Source organism: Podarcis pityusensis (genome assembly GCF_964106645.2).
Source record: "Podarcis pityusensis genome assembly, chromosome: 9".
NCBI classification, from domain to species: domain Eukaryota; kingdom Metazoa; phylum Chordata; class Lepidosauria; order Squamata; family Lacertidae; genus Podarcis; species Podarcis pityusensis.
The window spans coordinates 21169522-21185019 of NC_138034.1; the positions used below are offsets into that span (position 1 = coordinate 21169522).

The window sequence follows — 15498 nt, forward strand, 5'->3', positions numbered from 1 at the left end:
CATTTCAGAAGTTTTACTCTAGTATCAGGCACAGTAATTATGTCAGAACTCAAAGCTCAGAGCATGTGGTAATGCTGGAGAGGACATCTTTCTTGGGAACAATCATATGGGCAATCCAAACCAGTCAGGGATCACATGGAGAATACTGGAATGAGAGATAGCAAGAACTGGATACATGATGAAGTCAAAAAGCCAATTAAGATCAATGTTTGCTCACGCTGCCCTCCCAACAGGTGAATACAGTGGTACCTCGGAAGTCGAACAGAATCCGTTCTGGAAGTCCGTTCAAGTTCCAAAATGTTCAGAAACCAAGGTGCGGCTTCTGATTGGCTACAGGAAACTTTTGCAGTCAATTGGAAGCTGCGTCGGACGTTCGGGTACCAAAGAATGTTCACAAACTGGAACACTCACTTCTGGGTTTGTGGAATTCGGGAGCCAAAATGTTCAACTTGCAAGGCGTTCAGGATCCAAGGTACAACTATACTTTCATCTCCTCTCAGGGCAACTTCCTATAAAATTCCTGTAACAAATTCCTGTAACATGGACAATACCATTCCCACAGATAAATGTTTCCATCAAAATGTATCTACCTTTCAGTTGAGCCCTAAATATATTCAGAAGAAATAAAACAACACACATATAAAAAGGAGGGCAAATTTTAAAAGTTTTTTAAGGCAGGAAGCAAGAAGGTAAATTAAAGAAATCCACAATATATTGGCAAATTTATTTAGCCATCTGAAGAAGTGCAAGCAGCAGCTTAAGTGTATTGCAGAAAAATGATAACTCCCGCTCATCATCACTCTTACATGTATAGTTCAACTAAAGGTTTTTAGGGTTTTTTAAGCTCCATTATATGAACACACTTTCTGTTCACCCATCTCTGTAGTAGGGTCAATAGTATGTTTGAAATATTATATGGATTACTTCAGTGCTATCATTCTCTGCTCCTTCCCAATCCACCCCCTAGTTTAAAATATTTACTTTGCAGGATTTTTTCAAAAGCTTTTGTACACCAGGAAACAGACTCTCCTAACCTTAGTTCATAAATATATTCTGAAGTATTTCAAAATGGTATGTGTTAGAAGTCAGATAGCCTGTACAAAGGGCAATATGGTGTGAAGTAGAGAGGCAAATTTCCTCCAGAGAACATTTGTCTCTGTGTTGCTTTTGTTTATTATGGTTTGTATTTTTGTGTTTTTATATTGCAAACCACCCTGTGATCCTCAGATGAAGGGTGGTATAGAATTTTTTTTAACAAAAACAGAAATAGTTCCACATCTAAAATTAGGGATTCCTCTACCAGAAGAGAACAGACGTCACTTATTTTGTTTTCCAGGGCTACTTTCACCAAGAATCTCTGCAAGCATCTTCTGAACTTTGTCCAAATATGCAAAAGAGGACACCTTAACCTTTCTGCTCTTACTTTACATTAATTTGCTCTCCATTAGTACCACCCTGGCCAAGAGTCAAATCTACCACAATTAAGACAAAATTGATCTAAAGGCTGATCCTGATATTTTTCTGCACATGCTGCATTTTCAGCTTGACTCTCTTTTCTAAAAGGAAGGAAGATGTGGAGGTAGCATCACAGGCCTTTTGCATTTTTCAAAGGAGTGTTTTGTCTCCAGAGTTTATACTTTCCACATGCAGACGGCCTAAAGCATGGCTAGGAAAGCAGATGAGGCAATTCATTGCACTGAATCAACTGCATTGCAGAAAATAAAGGTCTAGACCAGCCTTCATCCACCTGGTGCCCTCCAGATGTTTTGGACTACATCATCTCCTCTCATCCCCAGCCCCTGGCTATGTTAGCTGAGCCTGATAGGATATACAGTCCAAATACAGCAGTAGAGTTGAGAGAGAAAGGGCCTTAGAGGAGAAATTTGTGCTTCTATTTGGCAATGTTCAAGGTCACATTTCTTGATACCGAGAGCACATTTTTTTCTGGATTAAAATTGGAGGCATTCTCTCCTCAGCACTCAAAAAACACATATTACTTTCTCAGTCAGTTTCAAGAATAAAGGCCAGACATCCTTTTGCACCATACCCACCCTGTTTACCCAGTGCTTTCTAGGCAATGAAGAGTCTTCAGAGATTCTCTTCAGCTGTCGATTGAAAAGGTTGCCATCAGGAAACCTCAGCGCTTCCTTACTTCCTCTCCCTAATGTAACTAGGCCACCCTTCTTCAACAGCCCTAGAGTAATGGTTGCATAAAATATAACTGCTTAATTTTTCAAAACATGCTTTGGCTCTAATATGCCCCAACATGTCGTTTGAGCATCACTGATTTAAAGCACACTTTGTGCAATAGATCAAATGATTTACAGGAACACAATTTGTGCTTTTGAAGAAAATGTTTAAGATCCATGCCTGAAAGCATTCAGACTCCACAAATGTAGCCTCATGCAAAATCCATTAAAACTTCATTTCTCGAACATACCCTTTCTTGCAATGTACACATTGTCTCTTTGGCTATAACCACTGTACCCACCACCGAGTTGTCCTAGCTATTTCAACCAAACTATAATATGAATTAACAGGTTACCTTTCCAACCAGTCAGATATCACCACTACTTATTAAAACAGCTGAATTAAAATGGAAATACAAGTTTCCAACATCCATGTCATCAATACATCTGTTCCACAAGTAACACTCATGAGAAAGTTCGTGAAACTGATGATCAGAAACTTTTCCATGCCAATGCTATAAAGGTAGCCTCCTCAGTTATCGTTTTCATCTTTCAAGCAATGCATTTTAATTCAAAGAAGAGAAAGTGAAAGTGTAGCGCACCATTCCTCGTGAGAAAAAGAATCAAAACACATTGGGTTCATAAAAGACAAGTGTGGTAACATTCTTTGTGAAAACATGCAAACTGTGTTATTGCAATTTGCAAACAAATTCTGTTCTCAATACTAAGACAGGTGAGATCAACACATTAAAAATAGAATCTGGCATATCAGACCGCCAAGGCCAGATGCAATTCGCCCCATGATCTCTAAGGAACTGAATAAAGAATTGGCTCAGCCACCAGAAAAACCAGGAAGGGTTCCAAAGCTTTTGAAGGCCAATTAAGTATCCATAGCTAATGAGTGAAGGGGGAGAGGAGGATAGATTTTGAAGTACATGTCTAGGTCCAGTAAAATAGAAAGTTTTGATACAGTCTCTCTTTCCCCACCCACCCCATCCATGTAAGGAGTAAAGAAGTTCACATTAAACTTAAAGTGCTGGGGTGAGCTTTAGGAACAACAACAAAAATGACTTGATGACTGGCCACCTGAATTGCTAAAGAAAGCACAAAGCAAGTATCTCCTCCTCCAACGAGCAGCACTCTGTATACAACCTGACAGTTGCCTTCCCTTACACCCTCTGTCCCCAACTTTGTTCCTTCAAACTCAATCAGCTCAACTTATCTACATTTTGGTGGTACAGCAGCAAGATTTGGCTGCTGTCTCATTTTCCTTAGTCCATCAAACTATATGCTAAAATAATACTGAGACTGTTTTTACCCCCTCCAGCACATTCAGAACACATGTCCTCCCTTTCCTGCAGGACTAAAGATCTACTTAAGACGGTTCATGTGTGTCCCCCCCCCCCCAATAGATAGATAGATCGATAGTTTTCTCTTCCATCGTTTCTGTGCCTACACTGATTTTCTTTTAAAACATGAACAACATGACTTACAATAGAACTATGTGACTAGATTCAATGCAATGTATGCCATTCAAAATTTATTATTCTCGCTAATTCTGCTTCCCCCTTTTCCTCCGCTTCTTCTATTCTCTATCTTTTCTGCCGTGCTTTTTTTCATGCTCCCTTTCTTTCCCATGCAATCTTCATCCCAGCATATCTATCTCTTTCTGTTAGTTTCTTCCTTTCCCACAAAGTTCTTCCCCATGTCAACATCTTCTTATTTAGCCTCTCCACAAGTTTTACACAGCCTTTTAAAAACGCAATCTTGCCCTCCCATTTTTCTCACTCAATTCTAGTCCTTTACCCTTTGCTTTTCGCCTTTTTAACTTTTTGGGACATAGAAGCAGGTCTTAATCGGAGTTGGGGTTTCCTAGTTAAACTATGGATATTACCTCCACATGGTGTAGTGATGGCCCACCACTTGGACAGCTTTAAAAGAGGAATGGAAAAATTCGTGGAGGATAAGCCTATCAATCATTACTAGCTACAATGCAGGAATTATGCCTCTGAAGAGCAGCTGCTGGGAATCACACATGGGGAGAGTACTGTTACAGTCAAGTCCTGCTTGCGGGTTTCCCATAGGAAGATGCCCTTTGGCCTGACCCAGCCAAGCTCTTCTTTATGTTCCTAAGAGCACAGCTCCAGAACCTCTTTTTATGGAAAGGCCTTGTAGCAGAAGAAGGAAAGAATGAAGGTATAGGCAGACCGCAATTACTCAGTAGAGAGAAAAGGGCAACCACAAGCCACATGAAGCAGGAGGAAGGGCTCTGCTTTCCAAATACAGTGGTGCCTCGCAAGACGAAATTAATCCGTTCCGCGAGTCTCTTCGTCTTGCGGTTTTTTCGTCTTGCGAAGCACGGCTATTAGCGGCTTAGCGGCTATTAGCGGCTATTAGCGGCTTAGCGGCTTTAAGAAAAAGGAAACAAACTTGCAAGAACTCGCAAGACGTTTCGTCTTGCGAAGTAAGCCCATAGGGAAATTCGTCTTGCGGAACGACTCAAAAAACGCAAAACCCTTTCGTCTAGCGAGTTTTTCGTCTTGCGAGGCATTCATCTTGCGGGGCACCACTGTAATCATCTTGAACCATGGCTCTCTGAATTAAGTGCTAACTAAAAGGCAGCCTGATAAGGGCTAGGGATATCGGTCCCACCCCTCGGTCCAGTATATCTGAAGGAGCGTCTCCACCCCCATTGTTCTACCCGGACACTGAGATCCAGCGCCGAGGGCCTTCTGGCGGTTCCCTCACTGCGAGAAGTCAAGTTACAGGGAACCAGACAGAGGGCCTTCTCAGTAGAGGCGCCTTCCCTGTGGAACGCCCTCCCACCAGATGTCAAAGAGAACAACAACTACCAGACTTTTAGAAGACATCTGAAGGCAGCCCTGTTTAGGGAAGCTTTTAATGTTTGATGTTTTACGGTATTTTAATATTTTGTTGGAAGCCACCCAGAGTGGCTGGGGAAGCCCAGCCAGATGGGTGGGGTATAAATAATGCATCATTATTATTATTATTATTAGGAGAAGCAGAAGCCATAATAAAACCAAACAAGGGCAGGATCCCTTTTTCCACTGATGCACTCAGGTGTCCATTTCTACTTTTCCTCCAATCTAATTCTAACAACACAAACCTGTAGATATGCCTACACAAGAATATGTCCCACCAAGCTCAGTGGGGCTATTCCCAGGTTAAGGCTTACAGACCACACTTTGGTAAAAGCAAATGACACCCCACTTGGTTTATAGCAAAGATTCAAATTAAAATAATTCAACACTTTACTATTCTGGCCATTTTTACTCAGAAATATAACCAATATCAGGAGACTCACTTTCTACTGGTTAACTCTTAACAACTGAAGTCATGAAATACAGCACTTGGCTCATAAAAAAACCCTGGATGAATCAGAAAGAGACACACATCCTGCAATACATAAAGCAATGGAAAAATAATTTTAAAACTTCCTAAAGATCCTGATCCTAAATACATCAGCGTTCCTTTATTTGCAGCAGTAGTCTGATGAGGAACAGACAGCTGCTGAAGCAATGGTGAGGGCTTGCAGGCTGTTGCAAATTTGTTTACAAGTTCATTTAGTATAAAAGCTAGCCACATGTATTTTTTTATTATTAGTACAAGCTGCAGATAAGCATCAGGGTTGCATATTGTCACATTTTTATTGTATAAGTGCTAAGATCAGCAGCTACAGTGTTTCTCATTATCTCAAACAAATTACAATAGTTTGTTTGGGTGTAAATCATGTGCCCAGCATATTGTGATCACAAAGGATAGGGTAGAAGACATTTACTGACTACGAGGCTCACAAAGTAGAACACTTAGATGAATTCTACTTCAAAATCTCTTGATTTATAAACTTCATCTCACAATATTTATATACAGTGGTGCCTCGCAAGACGAAATTAATCCGTTCCGCGAGAGTCTTCGTCTAGCGGTTTTTTCGTCTTGCGAAGCAACCCTATTAGCGGCTTAACAGATTAGCGCTATTAGCGGTTTAGCGGCTATTAAAGGCTTAAAGGCTTAGCGGATTAGCTGCTAAAAGGCTATTAAAGGCTATTAAAGGCTTAGCAGATTAGATAAAGGGGGGGGAAAGCGAAAAAAAAACCTCAAGACTCGCAAGACATTTTCATCTTGCGAAGCAAGCCCATAGGGAAATTCGTCCTGCGAAGCAACTCAAAAACGGAAAACCCTTTCGTCTAGCGGGTTTTCCGTCTTGCGAGGCATTCGTCTTGCGGGGCACCACTGTATTATGAATAATTCCATAGTGTTGTTGTATACCAGCTATTCATATACTGGTTAGAAGTTGTCCAGTCACAAAAGGCATTACTCACTGAATACATGCTACAAAGCCAGAAAGTTAAATGTTTTCAGAATAATTAATCCAGGTTCATAGATATAAAGTATTTCCCCACCCCTTCTATGCATGTTAAATGATAAAGCAAGGAGTCTAATCCCAATCAGCGGCCAATGGTGGCTAAGAGACTTGAAGTATAAGTGTGGAAGGATGCAGACCTACTGTCTATTATGCAGTTGTCTAAAGACCTTATTGCCATGGCTACATTCAAAAACATAGGCATCAATCTTGTGGGGATACCTATTTGGAAATCTGAAGGATTTATACTTACTTATATGTTTAATTTAAGACCCATGTACTGATGGTCATGGTATTCATAGTTGATGCTGATTTGATTTACTGTTATTATCTGTATTATTACTATTATTTGTATATTATATTTTATCTTTATTTTTTCTTCTCTTTAATTCACTTTTCCCTTTTTTCTTGGTAAACATGCAAATAAAATAAAATAATAATAACATAATCAAGTAAGTAAGCTAGAGAGACAGTTAATTCAAGCCAAGAGCAGCAGTGTTATTTTATCTCTGCAAGATAGGAGGTTCCCCCATTTTTCAGGGGATAATACTAGATGTCTGGCATTAAATGGAGAAGGGAATGGAGAAGGAAAAAAATAGCATGTATTGATGGCAAAAAGACTAGGGAAGGGTCTATATTACAGAAATCTCCAAAAGCAGCATTGGATGTGCTACTAATTTATGAAAACTTAAGAGGCAGAATTATTGCTGATATTAATTTATCCACAACAGCTATTTCAATATATAACATTCTGCACTATGCAGCAGTTAGGAGAGGGTGTATATATGGGACAAATGTAAGGACAATGGCCAACGAATAGGAAATTGTACAAGTGATTAAGGTGGGCTTAAATGTCACTGGTGGTATCAAAACATAGTGAGGAGAAGAACAAGGGAGAAAGGAAGGAAAACAACAACAAAGCAGTCATTAATTACTAAAAGGATGTTCCTGCCGTGTGAAAATCACACAGTGTGATCAGGAATTCCTTTCCGCTTATTTCCAAATAGGTGCTTGTGTTTATGTCAGAAGAGACTTTCATCACATGCTCAGAGGCACTTTCTTTTTCTCCACTGTAACACCACATGTTCCATCGATAAAACAAGCTGTGGGATATGAGATGTAGAAGTGATTTTGCTTACACGATCTAACAACATTTTTGAGGGGTGGGGTTTTTTTGTAAATAATTCAAAAACATATTAAACAATAGAAAACAGGTTCTGGGTTTAAACACTAGTTATATCTCTTATCTGATACAGCTTTTGCATTGATGGTTCAGTGGTAGAATTCTCACCTGCCACACAGCTTTTGATCGGCAGTCCTGAGCAAGGAAAACACCCACCTAACCTTCTCCACATTCCTATTATTATCAGTGCTTTTTTTTCTGGGGCGACGCAGGGGAACGCATACCCCTAAACATTTTGTGAATCGTTCTACTTTTCTCCATTTGCTGTGTTTATTTCCCCCCCGATTTGAACTATAAAATGGTGATTTTCTTGAGTCAAAATGAGAGGACCCCTGAACATTATTATTATTATTATTATTATTAAAAGCACTGATTATTAATGTTTACCGCCCTTCATCCAAAGATCAAAGGGCAGCTTACAACACACAAAAACACACACACAAACCCCACATAGCATAATAACGAACATTTCTAGGCATTTCTAGAAATCTTAAGGATCCATCTTTCCCACATCTTTCCCACATGTCCAACCTATGGTTGTCCCTCAGAGGGATGGATGACTGTGTGGAGGGAAGAGGCAGCGAGAAGGAGGGGAGTGGGAATGATTGCTATAAACGAAACCTAATAATGAAATCTTAAATGTGGGCATTCATATTGTATAAATAAAATTGTAACTAGAAAACGAGAAATAAATAAATAAATAGAAAAGGATATTAAATATATATATATACCAACACACATGAGCTGCAGGGGGAAAGGTGGAGAATATATTAAACTCATAAACAAAGGGGGCTGGCGGGGTGTGTGTGTTGAACCCTAGGTATCTCCCCCCCCCCCCTTTGACACACACAGGGAGGCAGAAGGGTCGCGCGGGTGGGGCGCGTGGAAACGGGAGAGAAGCGAACGGCTCTACCTCCTTCTTCTTCTGGCCTCCCCCGAACTGGACACAAAGGAGGAAGAGGAGGAGGAGGGGGGGAAGGAGGCTGCTCCCCACAGGCAGGTGCGGCGCGAGGCGCCGTGACGGGGCCATGGCTTCCAACGGGCGCCGGCGCGTCAGTCTCCGCCACAAGCACCTGGGAAACGCCGTTATCCACGCCGTTCTCCTCCGCGCTGATTGGGCCCCGAGGAGCACCAATCCAGAAGCGAGCCTGCTACTGAGCAAAGCCTTCTGGGAAATGTAGTCCGTTCCGTGGCGGTGGTTCTCAAAGGGTGCGGAGCGCCGCGCAGGTGCGGCAGGAGAGGATGGCAGGTGTGGCGGGACCCACTCAAAGAAGCATTTAAACATTTCTGTGTACTATACTATACTATACATGCGTATGTATATATGTGTGTATATGTGTGGTTCTTTTTCTCTCTCTCTGTGTATATATATATATATATATATATATGTGTGTGTGTGTGTGTGTCTATTACACACACACACACACACACACACACACATATAGATATAGATATAGATATAGATATATATAGATATATATACAGTCATACCTCATGTTACGTTTGCTTCATGTTACGTTTTTTCAGGTTGCGTCCCACGCCAACCTGGAAGTACCGGAAAGGGTTACTTCCGGGTTTCGCTGCTCGCGCATGCGCAGACACGCAAAACGATGTAACGTGCATGCGCAGAAGTGGCAAGTCGCAACCTGTGTGTGCGCAGACGTGCCACTGTGGGTTGCGTTCTTTTCATGTTGTGAACGAGCCTCTGGAACGGATCTCGTTCACATCCAGAGGTACCATTCTGTATACACACACACATACACACATAAATATTTGCAGAATGTGGAATACGCATCTTTTCAAAATCAAGCACTGCTAGGAGTTGTTGCTTTTTGTTTCCCAATGTATTTCTTATTGATAAAAAATTTAGTGCGGCATGAGCATATTACTATTATTATTATTATTAAATATGTTTTTGTTATTAATTTTATTATTTATACCCGGCCCACCTTGCTGGGTTTCCCCAGCCACTCTGGGCAGCTTCCAGCACATATAAAAGCTTAATAAAACGTCAAACATTAAAAACTTCCTGATACAGGGATGCCTTCAGATGTCTTCTAAAAGTTGTGTAGTTCTTTACCACCTTGACATCTGATGGGAAAGTGTGGTTCAGAGGGAAGAAGTCTGAGAACCACTGTTCTGAGTCCCCCCCCCCCCCGCTTCCTCTTTCGTAGGGTTTCCTTATTATTTTATGTATACTATTCCTGAACATAAAGCGATCGCCACTGTGAAACCTGGTTCTTTGCTTGCTTGCTTTAACGTGAGTCCCACTTTATTCAATGGGACTTAACACCTGCAAGCAAGAATGCAACCTGGATAGCAGCCTCAATTGAGAGGTTTGTTGTTTTGACCTAAGCCCCATTTCCCTACATAGGAAAACAAATGTACACAGTGATATGAAGCTGAGAAAATATTGGTAGCTTGCCTTTAATGTGGGGTAGAGAGAAGTGTTGTGTGTTTTAGCATTCTGTGCAACTTAAAACACACTATTTGATACGTGTCCACTCAGAAGTAAGTCGAGTTGAGTTCAGAGGTCCTTAAAGGTAAAGGTAAAGGGACCCCTGTCCATTAGGTCCAGTCACAGATGACTCTGGGGTTGTGGCGCTCATCTTGCTTTATTGGCCGAGGGAGCCGGCGTACAGCTTCCGGGTCATGTGACCAGCATGACTAAGCTGCTTCTGGCAAACCAGAGCAGCACACGGAAACACCGTTTACCTTCCCACCAGAGCGGTACCTATTTATCTACTTGCACTTTGACGTGCTTTCGAACTGCTAGGTTGGCAGGAGCAGGGACCGAGCAACAGGAGCTCACCCTGTTGCAGAGATTCGAACCACTGACCTTCTGATCGGCAAGCCCTAGGCTCTGTGGCTTAACCCACAGCATAACCCGCGTCCTTACTCTGGATATTGGGCTGCTACATATATAGTATATGACTACCTTTATCTAGCCCCCATACATTACATTTAGTATCCTAGAATCATATAAATGTAGGGTGGGAAGGGATCATGAGGAACATCTAGTTCTACCCCCTACAATGCAGGAATCGGTCCCCAATGTGTATCTCAAACCCATGACCTTGAGATTAAGAGTCTCATACTCTACCGACTGAGATAAGAATAATGACAATGTCACCAACAGTATCGGAGGTGATTGCAGATTTCTATGCCTTTAACAGCTGGCCAGCAGACAGAAATATAGCAAATTTAGACACCCCCCTTCCAGAAATAAAGCTTTGTAGGCTAATTTTCTGCCTATGAAATAGTTTTTGAGTGCACAAAAATCTTGCCATAAGAAGGTTCACGGCCAATTCTCATAACCAAATTAAAGAAGGATCCTGGAATTTATTGCTGGTTTGTTTGTTTAAATTAAATAAGGTTAAAGCTTGTCATGATTAAGATAAATGAGCAATGGATGTGCTATTAAAATATTATTCTCTTTACTCGAAACAGAAACTAGCGATAATAAATGTGATGGTTGGGATATCCTATGCAGCACAATCCAGTGCATGTCTATTCAGAGGTAAGTGCTATTGAATTCAATGGGACATTCTCTTAGATAAGTGTGTACAGTGGAATCTCAGGTTACGTACCACCCTCCTTATGAACGCTTCAGGTAACGAGCGCTGCTAACCCGGATGTAGATGCCCCTGGTAGCGAACTTTGCCCTGGGATGCGAGCGGAAGTCGCGCACCAGCGGCAGAGCATCAGAAGGAGGCCCCATTAGTGAAAGCGCGCCTCAAGTTAAGAACAGTTTCGGGTTAAGAATGGACCTCTGGAACGAATTAAGTTCGTAACCAGAGGTACCACTGTATAGGATTTCAGGCTTTGACTCTTACCCAACAAAAATTTCACAAGCTTCAGTATGTAATTATTTAGGAAATGCAACATATATTTTTTTTTTGTTATTGTCAGGACTATGTTCTTGCTAGGGCAGTCTGATATATAAAGAGAGAACTGGCATATTACACCAGGGACCCTTCTTCTTCTTCTGTCTGCCTTCTCCTCACAATAACCAGCCAAATGTCTCTAGAAAGGAGGGCAGGAAAACAACATACTTTCTTCCACCTACTCCCAGAAGCTGCTATTCTGTGTATCCCCCACCCTCACCCCACCCCAAATACTAAAATAATATTGTTGTTGTTGTTATTTTACACCCAGCCACCCTGGGCAGCTTCCAGCAAAATATAAAAACATTATAAAACATCAACCATTATTCCATGTTCTGTGGAATACTGTCTCCACGCTTGAACGTTCTACTAACCTACCATGGCTAATAGTTACAGGTAGACCTAACCTGCACTAATTTATCTAAACCCCTTTTAAAGCCATGACTACATCTTGTGGCAATAAATTCCATAATGGCTGGTTGCCTTTTGTCACAGAATTGTTCTATGATTTTGCCTCTCCTGAATCTACTGCTTATCAGTTTAAATGAATTACCCGGAATTACTAATATTGTCTACTTTTCTGCATCATACAATATATAGTTTTTCAAATGCCTACCGTGAGCCCCAGTCATTTCCCCCTTTCCCTCAGACCATGCCCCCTTTGCCCCTGACCATATCCATTTTGCCTCAGAAGCTTGGAAAGGTGCAAATCTGACTCATGGGCTGTAAATGGTTCTCCCTGTGCCCTAATCTAAAAAGCTCCAAACTCTTGACTCTTTGTTCTGAGGGAAACTGCCCCCTCCCCAATTCTTTGATTAATTTGGTTGACCTTTTCTGCATCTTTCGCACCGCTGTAGAACTTTTTCTGAGATAGGGCCCTGTTTCGACATAAGACCTCCAGTTGTAATAAATTGTTGTGAGATTAGCTGTCTGGTTACTCTGAATGGGTCTACTATTATGGTTTTACTTGGGGTTGTGACAGCAGTACTTAAAAAATGAGTGTCAGGTCCCTGCAAAATAAACATATAATAATAATAGCCTGCCTTCCTACAATACCTGAAATTGAAACAACAAAGCTACAGATAAAATAAACTGTAAAATAACAAAATTGCAAACATATAAAAATATGTAATGTTTAACTAGAAGCACACTGGAATAAAGCATCTAGGTTGGACCAAGCATGTTGCCCTGAGTAGGGTGTTCCATAATCTGGATATTGTAACTGAAAAGCCCCTCTCTTTTGACTCCACTTGCCACTCCTCATGCAAAATTGGGTTCTCAAATCATTTCTCATGAGTGGAGACAGTGTCCAACATGCCCTGGTGCCATACCTTGACTTTCAAGGTCAAAACCAACAGCAAGTTGTTACTAGTGAACCGGGTAAAGGATTGAAGTAATGTATTCAGATCTTTGGGCTTCAGCCAACCCCCTGGCATCCACATTCCAAAACAAGCGAATTGTCTGAATTGTCTTCATAGGCAGCTCAGCATAGAATGAATTATAGTAACCCAACATAGAGGTGACTAGGGCATGAATGACTGAGGTCGAGTCAAAATAACTTTAATGATCCTTTAATGGTTTTTATGTTCTCTTCAATAGGAAATCTAGCTGCAGGGTGATGGGACTGATACCATTGCTCAGTGCAAGGAAACAGGAGTTTTACGGTTTGATTAAAGAAGTGGAGAGTTTAACAGGGAGGGGTAAAGTCTGGTAGAAGATGTACTCTCTCTAGATCCAATTCAGACTTATTGAAGGAGTTCTCGTTTGATTCAGCTATGCTGTACTTACGTATTTGTAATTAAAGTTGAGGTTACAGTATGACTGGTAATCTAGACATACACAAGGACTTTTAAAAAACAAAATTCTCATTGTCAAACTGTTAAGCCATGAAAAACAACCAGAAGGAACTAAAGTAATACTTCCCGCACTTTTATATGCTTTTAGTGCAAGTGGAATATGGGGTTATTTCATTTTATTTTAGCATTTTGTTTGTTAATATCAACTGAGCTTTTATGGCAATGCAAATTGCTCACAGGCAAAGCTTTCCTTCATTTATCCACTCACATTCACAACATTTCAGGCCCTGTGGGTAGTATCCCCAGCTTCATGTAAATTGGCCAAGCTGTGCATTAGTGCTTTAACTATATGTAGCCATGATGTTTAAAACTAGACAATCGACTGAACCAATCTGACAGCTGGGCTAGAAAATTCTTCTCAAAAGGAACAATTCGCTTGCACTATAATCAGCCAAAGCAGTGCAATGTTGCAGGGGTGCAAGCAATGACCGAAAACTGAGTGGAAACTTAAAAATATAAACGGTGTAGAATATTTTATTTGTATGGTTTTTTCCTGATTTGCCATAGCCGAATAAGAGCATGGCCCATCTGGCCCAGCGCTAATAGCTATTCAGATGTCAGAATTAGGGGGAAATGCAGATAGCATTCATTTATAATCCACAACCCATAGAGTTCAGGGAATTGCAAGATTTCTCCTTAATTCTAGCCACTCTCAAGATAAGTCATTTGTCTTCTAGGTTGCCTCAGAGCGTCAGTGGCCAGGTAATTCTCAGGTGTTCTATTTGAAGGGCCTCTCAACCAGCTAGGATGGTTTCATGGTCTTGCCTATGCATGGCAATCTGTAAATATTTTGCAAACAGATGTGTCACTCTGAGACAAATCTATGAGTAGCATTGCATATTCTGAATGCTAGTTTTTATAAGTGGTTTCTCCAGTTACGTTTCCGAGCATAACTCAAAGTGTTGATGCTGACCTTTAAAGCCCTAAACAGCCTCGGTCCAGTATACCTGAAGGAGCATTTACATCCCCATCGTTCAGCCCGGACACTGAGGTCCAGTTCTGAGGGCCTTCTAGTGGTTCCCTCCCTGCGAGAAGTGAGGTTGCAGGGAACCAGGCAGAGGGCCTTCTCGGTATTAGCGCCCGCCCTGTGGAACGCCCTCCCATCAGATGTCAAGGAAATAAACAACTACCTGACTTTTAGAAAACATCTGAAGGCTCTGCTTTGCCATGCTCCTGGCGCTGTTTGCCCCGCGCTCCTGGCTGCATACCATAAGGTCACGAATATAAGCCACACTTTAACTTTTCATGGTCGGAATTTTTTTGGGGGGGGAAGTGTGTCTTATTTTCGGGCCAATACGGTATTTTAAATGGCTGGAAAATATTGGCTTTCATTTCTTTTCTTTTTTTAAAAAAAAGGCTTTAACATGACTAATTATTTCAGAACGTCTGGTAATGGTTACAACTCATGATGAATGTGTGTGTCTGTGTGCACATTCCTTAACTCCAGGATTAGATTATCCTGTGAACCGCCCTGATACCTGCGGGCATAGGGTGGTATACAAATTTAATAATACAGTGGTACCTTGGGTTATATGCGCTTCAGGTTACATACGCTTCAGGTTACAGACTCCACTAACCCAGAAATAGTACCCGGGTTAAGAACTTTGCTTCAGGATGAGAACAGAAATCACGCGGCGGCGGTGCGGCAGCAGCGGGAGGCCCCTTTCGCTAAAGTGGTGCTTCAGGTTAAGAACAGTTTCAGGTTAAGAAGGGACCTCTGGAACGAATTAAGTACAAAACCAGAGGTATCACTGTAAATAGATAAGTAGACACAGTATGCCGCCTGGGGGACAGCAGCAAGAGAGGGCTATTGCTCGCATGTGCTGCTTGCAAACTTTCTATAGGCCACTGTGGGCAAGTGAATGCTAGACATGATAACCGCCCTGAGCCCGGCCTTGGCTGGGGAGGGCAGGGTATAAATAAAAATATATTATTATTATTATTATTATCTTTGATCTGATTCAGCCAGGCTCATCTCACATGCTTGAGACAACCAGCACCA

General features: G+C 41.4%; 1 protein-coding gene and 1 long non-coding RNA gene across 2 annotated transcripts in view; one reads left to right on the forward strand and one right to left on the reverse strand.

The window, feature by feature from the left end:
• The window catches only part of TUSC3 (tumor suppressor candidate 3), a 123404-nt gene extending 114547 nt beyond the window's left edge, over nt 1-8857 (reverse strand). The window contains exon 1 of the mRNA XM_081020149.1: nt 8667-8857. Within this exon, the coding sequence (XP_080876275.1) occupies nt 8667-8783 (117 nt within the window). The 5' untranslated portion in view covers nt 8784-8857. The remainder of the gene's footprint in view (nt 1-8666) is intronic.
• Nucleotides 8858-8864: 7 nt separating this feature from the next.
• The window catches only part of LOC308484943, a 31176-nt gene continuing 24542 nt past the window's right edge, over nt 8865-15498 (forward strand). The window contains exons 1-2 of the long non-coding RNA XR_013990200.1: nt 8865-9002; nt 11204-11273. This is a non-coding gene — a long non-coding RNA (uncharacterized lncRNA). The remainder of the gene's footprint in view (nt 9003-11203; nt 11274-15498) is intronic.